The following is an 8,322-nucleotide window of genomic DNA, read 5'->3' on the forward strand; positions in this document are numbered from 1 at the left end:
GAAATATTTGTGTCAGTGCCTCTTGAAAGAGAATGCGTAAGACGGCTGGCACGTGACATCATTAACTCGGCTTCTGAGCGTATACTGGCTACTCCGAAATGGCGGCTTTAATCGCTAAAAGGTTGCGGGTAACCTGCTTCAACGTGATGAGGGAACGCCTCTGAGCGCCATGAAAAACGAAATAACCTGCATGCGATGTCGGAAACACCCGTGCTGGGGATCAAACATGGTGGCTTCAGTGATGTCATTGCAATCCATCCATAATGGTCCCTCTCTGGAGAAATATTTTTAAGGGGTGTGGAATTTTTCGTGCTAGAACCGATTAAGGAGCAAGAACCGTTGTGTTGGACTCGGCCGATCAGCTGACTTGTGGTTCCTCATAACGTGCACCTGAAATTAAGAACACGAGTGTTCCTGCATTCAGCTTCGATCCAAAGGCGGCTGGAAATCGGAATGACATGCTTAGGATAAAGAATTATATGCGCATGTTTTATTATGCTCAGTTGAAGAGTAGTTGACGTACTTATATATGCAACAATCGCACAGTCGGCGCAAACATTGGGTGTTATGATGAAGAAAAGATATATGCGTGCAAACACAGACAATTGAAGAGACCAAAATAACACAAAACAGATCGTTTGTGTAGTCTATTTCGTCGATTGCCTCCGTGTTTACACTAATGTGTATCTTATCACGACTTCTTGCACGCTTAGCTGTACTTCCTGTCGTTCGAATATTGGGTATGTGTTGAGTAAAGATAAAACAAGCCGCTACCCACCCCTATCATTCACATAGACCAAAAGTGAACAGTTGAAGCAAGCCCCCCACCCCACCCGGCAACTTCCTACCCTGACTATTAGTCTTTCCTTGCATTTTTTTTTTCTTATAGCACACCTAACGCCCTTTTCTCTGCCAATGTGGCTTTTATTCAGCATTGGCCGGGGGCAGTTCAGTAAAACCATCCAAATCAAGTTACCCTACGGCTTGCGTCTCGAACACGCGAACGTACCTGTTTAATGTACCGCGGAGTGGTCAACCACTCCGCGGTACATTAAACAGTTACGTTCATGAGCTACGTGTTTGCACAGACGTGAGCGACGTCTCCCGCATCTTTTCCGTGAGACACCACATGCGCTCACCATGTGTTAAACGTGGAACAAGAACTATAAACGTGTTTTTTTGTTTTATTTAAAATAAATATCATATGACAGTCCCTATCCTGTCGTTTTCGCGCACGTCTTCTATGTCGACGCGGAATTTTCTATAGCCGCCACTAAAATGACATTGACGTAAATTAACACGTTCAATAACTTTTTCAATATTGACTTGAATGCAGTTGTTTATATTAGAAAGTTGCTCTAATTAAGGAATGCCAATTTCTTAAACATCACAAAAATCGCGCGTATAGTTCGCACGTAGATTGCGCGCGGATTTCAATTTAGCCGCTAGCTTAGGTAGTTCCGATCTGACGTAGCGGGGTTGTCGCGCGCCGGGTATATCAGTTTCGATTTCGCCCTTGAGAATTGGACGATGAATACCTCGAACTACGTGCAAATTGTGCGACTTCTTAAAAAAAAAAAAAAACGGGTTGCACAAAAATGACCACGCAGTAGAACTTCCTAATATAAACTGCACTAAACTCAATCATTTAAAAAGTTAATGTTAATTCGTGGCGTCAATTTAGCCGCACCAAAGTATTTCTAAAAGCACTTTGACTTGGGCGAGTTGGTACATAATTGGATAGGCATCAGCACAATTTAGACAAAGACAAATAGAGATGTGTTCTATGTGTCTCCATTTGTCTTCCTCTAAATTGCGCTGAAGCCTATCCAAAGTATTTCCACCTGAACAAGAGATGTATGTGCGGAAACGACCGGAGGCTGCCTTTTAGTGCTTTCGAAAAAAACTGTATTGTCTAAACAGAAAAACAAAAGAACGCCTTACTTCAGACACTCTAGACCGGTATACGTTTCTCAGCTTTTGATGTCAATTGTCCGCGAGAAATTATATACTTACACGGCATCTTTCATTGACAACTTTAGATATGAAATTTAGTTCTGACAACTTTATATGACATTTAGTTTAGCGGGGGGAGGCAGAGTTCAAACTAAACTCTGGCTCCCCCACTAAAATCATCCAATCTTCCATGTCCCGGCCCCATCAGGAGACTAAATTGAATGGTATGTGTGGTGTAACGTCCCAAAACCACCATATGATCATGAGAGACGCTGTAGTGGAGGGCTCCGAAAATTTCGACCACCTGGGGTTCTTTTACGTGCTCCCAAATCTGAGCCAGAAGACTAAATTCTGCGGCCCACCAACGGGACGTACTGGGCTTGAAAACTCCTGCTGTATATGGTGTCCCTCAAAGGGTACTACGCAACTAACGCCACTAGAGTGGAAGGAATCGCATATCGCGAGCAATTCTGGCACTGCGCAATCACTCGCGGGGTTAACAACAGCACTACGGTCAGAAACCCGGCGTTCCCCGTCGCAGAGCGAGCGCCAACTTCAGGCGCGGCCGGGCAGTGCGCCAGCGAGGGCGGCCACGCGTGCTTCGCGATGACCTTCCTACGCACTTGACATCGCCCGTGTATACCGCCGCACGAGAAAGATCTCCCCGAGTGTTCCGGATATAGTGGTCCTTGCTTCTGCTCGTTTTTTTTTTTTTTGCGCGCACGCGTATAAGCCGGGCTGTTAGGCAGGCCTGAAGAGACAATGAAACACGATGGAACTGCGGCCGCGAAGACTAGCAGCATAAGAACACGGCCGCTCGGTCGATCGAGCGGCAGTGATATCGAAAAAGTGGGCTAGTTGGAAGGAATGAATCGTGGGAGGTTTTCAGCATGTACACGTTCGTGTTCTCTCCTGATGTCATCGCTGGCTTGTGATACGCGCTGGGGATTTTCTATCATGAACAGTCATACAGATAACCAGCGGGGAGGGGGGGGGGCAGTGCCTTTTCGCTGGTTATCTGCATGACAAGGCAAACGGTTCCGTGTGTTGTCACTTTCTTCCTTCGTCCCGTGTCTAAGCGCTGTTTAACATTTGTATTATGGAATCCCACCAAACCAGCCCAGTGTCTTTCTTTAGTCTGTATTAGGTGCGTAGGCTGAACTTTTTTAGGCGGTGGGGGGGAACACCCTGATCCGAATTGCGTGCAGGGCAGGCACATGCGGTGAAGTGCCATTTTGTTTTCATGTATAGACTTAAAAAAAACACAAAGAAAATGGATGGATAGATGAATTGTATGGCTGTACCCTTTATATAGGGCGGTGGCTAACGCCACTTAGCAGTAATACTTAGTGAACCAAAAACTAGATGTTATCTTTTCCTTAAAATAGTGAAGTTGAGGACTGGTACTTTGCAGTGAAGGGTTTAATTTTCATTCGTGCCTTGACTTCAGCCACAAATTAGACAACCTCCTTCTAGTTATTTCTACCCGCTTAGAATCTATTTTGCCCTCCCTGTTCTTAAACCCCAGTGCTTTAAAGAACTCTGCGCCATCATCCTGAACTATAGCGTGAAGTTCTTTACAGAACGTTATCAAGTGTTCGGCAGTTTCCTCTTTCTCTCCACACGCACTGCATACCGTGTCTACCCCTTCGTATTTGGCCCGATATGTCTTGGTTCACAATACTCCCGTCCTGGCCTTAAACAGGAGAGAACTACCCCGAGTATTATCATAGATCCTTTCCTTGGCAATTTCCTGCTTAAAAGTTCGATAGATCTCTAGTGCGGACTTCTTAATCATACCGATTCTCCACATATCGGTCTCAGCTTCCTTCACCTTCTTCTTAACCGATAATTATTTTTGGTTTGGCCCCCTGCTGTTTTCTAAGTATTTACCAGTCAATTTTCTGCTTCACTTTCTCCATTTTGTATCGACATTCTTCATTACAGGTAGCCCAACGCTTCTCCCCCATTTCTCTCAATCGCTTCTCAAATGTTATCTTGCTGCTAGCTTCCCTGCCCTCAAATGATGTCCATCCCATATCACCTTGTACTCCCTGATTTGGTGTATTCCCGTGAACTCCTAAGGCAAGCCTACTATTACACGTTGCTTAATTTCTAATCTTGCTTGAACTTCTGATCTCATGCACAAGACCGCATTGCCGAACGTCAGACCAGGAACCATGACCCCTTTCCATATTCCTCTCACAACCTCATAGCTATTGTAATTTCACAGTGCCCTGCTTTTCATCAGCGCTGCATTCGTGTTACCTTTAGTCGTCACGTATATTTCGTGTTCCCTTAGGTACTCGGCCCCACTGCTTATCCATACGTCCAGATATTTGTATTCATCTGTTCTCTCTAGCGTGACCTCCTGTATTCTAAGCTCACTACCTTCATTATCATTAAAAATCATGATTGCTGATTTTTCCTTACTGAATCTGAAATCTAACCTATCTCCCTCATTAGTGCAGACGTCCATCAATCTCTGCAAATCTTCCTTGTTGTCGGCCATTAGCACTATATCATCTGCATACATCAATGCTGGTAGTGCCTGTTCAATGAGTTTTCCTTGTTTGATGAAAGAGAGGTTGAAGCCCAGTCCACTTCCCTCTAATTTGGCCTCTAATCTTCGTAGGTACATCATGAATAACAAGGGTGACAGAGGACACCCCTGTCTAAGACCCCATTTTACTTCAGTAGGCTTGGATACCTGTTTTTCCCACTTTATAACTACCTTGTTAACTTTATAGATAACCTTTAAAAGATTAGTCCAGTATTCCCCACAAGTCCTCTTGAGATATGGGGTTGAGGCCCGGAGCGCCACCCCCTGTCTGCGTTACTGGTACATGTATTCCTCAACAGTTGAAGAAAAAAAAAAAAACGAGGATGTTGTAGACAAAATGCAGGTGGTTGCCGCCACGCATAAGTTCGGGCACCATCTTGACGCCAGGGCGCCATAAATTGTGACGTGAGACGTTACAAATTGTTACAACGTACCTATACACGCAGATGTGGTTTACAGCTGGTAAGCGATGGACCGAATTTTATGAGCAGCCTAAGTGATCTAGATAATGAACTTTCAATCAAGGACAGCGACCTTCTTCTTTGATATTTCTCTTTGAATTTTCGCATTTCTTTTGTACCCCGCTGCATTTTTTTATACACCGATTCACCCATGCCGCCTGCTGATTCCGTATATCCTTTCTGTCCTGTATTCCACTGCTGTAACTTTTTTTTTAATGTACGTATGATTGCCTGAACAATTGTGGCGACGTACCCCACCCCCTTGCCCCCACTCGCCACACACAAGGCAAATTACAATCTGCGACACCCAATGCATGTGCAATAGGCGTCGTGTACTGTTGGCACGTGTATTACACCTTTTGTACCGCTTTGCTATATGCCATATCGTACTAAAATTTTGTTTGCGTGATGCCATTGCTATACATTGTAATATTTTGCCTTAAATCACAGAAATATCAAATATACTGACTTGGTATGCACAGGCCCTGGAGTAAATCTAACGCGGCGTTGAAATAAACAAGAAGAGCAGTTCATCCAAAAGGCGCATTGCAATACAAACCACACGCATGCGTACAACGAGTCGGCGCGCGTTGTGTGCCCTCTCTCCATGCGCACTATCTCACTTAACAGGCAGATTGATATGTGGGGTTTCACGTCACCTAATAGGCAGAGGACATACTACGCGCTGACACGTTGCAATTAGTACACGTGGTTATTACCTCATACCAAAGCGTTTTAAAAACTGAGCGAGCTATATTTCTAGTGCAACGCGCGTCTGGCAACTTTTTGTACCGCGGAAAAGGGCGGGAGAGTGGACAGGAAATCGTGTTGTTTTGACTGCTTGCTGTTGAGGGGGCAGGAAGTGATTGATTGATCGATATGTAACGTTTAACGTCCCAAAAGCACAATATGATTGTGAGAGACGCCGTAGTAGAGGGCTCCGGAAATTTCGACCACCTGGCGTTCTTTAACGTGCACCCAAATCTGGGCACACGGGCCTACAGCATTTTATCCTTTATCAAAAATGCAGCCGAGTACCTTAGCCACTAAAGCACTGCGGCTGCGCGGGGGGTGGGGAGGGCAGGGAGAAAATAGGGAAGACCCCCCACCCCACCTTCTTCGGTAGCAAACAGGTTCGCATTGTGCCCGAATTGCAGTCGGGCATAATGCGAACCTTTGGTGCAGCGTTGAATTCAAATCCGTTCATAAAAGGGTCGAGGAGCGTATGCTTGATAAGTAACGTCAGTTAAATCGCATGACGATAGTTATAGCGCAACAAAACGACGACACAGAGACAAGAAGGAGACGAAGGTCTCTATGTCGTCGTTTTATTCTCGCGCCGTAACTATCGTCATGCCATACCACCTAGCCCAAGCTGCACACTTCTCAGCTAAATCGCACCTGGCATTTCTGGCATTAATAGTAATAAAGACGCACGCAGCGACACTCGGGAAGTTGATTTTCTGCGAGAACTCAAGAATATCGCTGATATCTCCCCCAAACGGCGACGTTCCGAATGAAGCGATTTCTAAAGCAGTGAAAACGAGACGAGGCAGGGAAAATTACCGCGCGGCTGATAGTGAACACACACGTACGTTCGTTTGTATCGCTCACAGAAGGCCACAACAAGCGAGGCATTTGCACCGCGCGCGCGATTACAACTGAATGGCAGAATGGTCAAGGACGAACGTGTCATTGCGTCACGTGACCAGCCTCGCTCACGTCAGACGTCACGTGCTCCCGATGTATGTACACACTTCAATTAAGCTAGATCGCGAGTCATCGCACTATAGCCGTGCGCGACACGACTGAACAGCATTTTTTCTACGTGTTCAATTGTGCGAGTGCTCTCTCCGCGACGTACTTGACCGGACTACCGCAAGGCGGGGTGTGTGGGGGAGGGGTGTTGCTGCTGAACGTCAACTTGAGGTGTCCGGTTTGTAAACAAACGCGCGTGAGAGCATTTCATCTCACTTTAAATCGACGACGGCCAGTATACGATGGGTGGTACACGTACTTTGTTAGCTGCGGCCATCTGAATGATCCTGATGGTGGCCTCCTTGACGAAGTAGCGCCCGTCGCCTCCGACGACCAGCGTGGAACCGGGAACCTCGGGTCCCACCGTGTCGAAGACTGACTGGATGAAGCATTCCGTGTAATTGGGCTGCATGAACGTCTTGGTGGGCTTTCGAAGCCCGCTCGTGCCGGGCTTCTGGCCATCGAACGGTTTCACTTGCACCGTTTCGACCGGCATCTCCTTCGCTCGCCGGGTGCCGCTCTCGGGGCGACCCTGATGGAGGTGGGTCAACGCGGACGTCTTGGCGGTTTTGCTGGGCCGGGCTAAGAAAAACAGGTGTCGCCGCCGCCCAGCACCGCCCGTTCCGATCGCGCGAGTGCCGATTCGCCGGCGCGTGGCGCTAGCTGCGGATCCTCTATTTCGTCACAAGCCCGTGGTGCGCGCCGGCCGGCACGTGCGATACGTCTTTCACGTCAACGCCAAGTGACACTAACAAGCTTTCACCAAATTCTTCCCTGTCGAAATTTTTTTCTTGAACATTTTTTATTATTTTTAGTTATCCGCCGTGAAATATTATACTGAAATGTACCAGAAACAATCGACGCCTTTTATTTTCTTACGCAGGCGCTTTGCCTGCCCCCATGGCTGCACGAGGGGGGGGGGGAGAAATCAAGAACCCCTACATCTCTCTCCCTATAACTTCATTGATATTTTTATGCAAAATAGCAATAAGCTTGATTGACACAGCCAGGTCCTTCACGATCGCCAGCCAATTTCACAAGACACCCTTTGACAAGTAGCGAAGCCATATGGTTGGCACACCGGGTACGTGGCCCACTCCCCCGAAAATTCATTTCGCCACAGTCCACATAGCGCGAAATGACCACCATTCACCTGCCCGTTCCCTTTCAGATCTAGGTGTCAACCACCCCCCCCCCCCCCAAAAAAAAAAAAAATGTGCCTGCGTGCCTGTTAGCTAGCTACTAATCTTGCCGACCATGAGTAAATAATACACTGCCAGTGCTGGATTCTACCTTGCCTGCCCCCATCCAATAAGCTGAATGGAGTTTGCTACAATAATAATAAACATTCTACGGTTAGCTGGAATGGCTGGGCTTATAACTTTGTCAGCATCGAACCTCTTTTCATATATGTGCATGAAGCCTTTGGTGCAAGCCGTAGTGCTGTTATGGCGGATTTTCTCAATCGATTCGTTCCTGTTGCGATGAGAACTCGTTATATTATATCTACAACAATACAACGTAGACGTTATGATCTTGTTTGGTAGAATAGGCTCCCGCAGTAGTTACAAAGGTCAATGAACT

The 8,322-nt window shown here is 46.7% G+C and overlaps 1 protein-coding gene across 1 annotated transcript in view; it reads right to left on the reverse strand.

Moving 5' to 3' along the window:
- LOC119181323 (phosphoglucose mutase 1) overlaps positions 1 to 7,343 on the reverse strand; it is a 32,175-nt gene extending 24,832 nt beyond the window's left edge. Inside the window, exon 1 of the mRNA XM_037432533.2 lies at positions 6,998 to 7,343. Within this exon, the coding sequence (XP_037288430.2) occupies positions 6,998 to 7,234 (237 nt within the window). The 5' untranslated portion in view covers positions 7,235 to 7,343. The remainder of the gene's footprint in view (positions 1 to 6,997) is intronic.
- Between the last annotated feature and the right edge of the window lie 979 nt (positions 7,344 to 8,322).

Source organism: Rhipicephalus microplus, unplaced genomic scaffold, assembly GCF_043290135.1.
Source record: "Rhipicephalus microplus isolate Deutch F79 unplaced genomic scaffold, USDA_Rmic scaffold_24, whole genome shotgun sequence".
Lineage (NCBI taxonomy): Eukaryota > Metazoa > Arthropoda > Arachnida > Ixodida > Ixodidae > Rhipicephalus > Rhipicephalus microplus.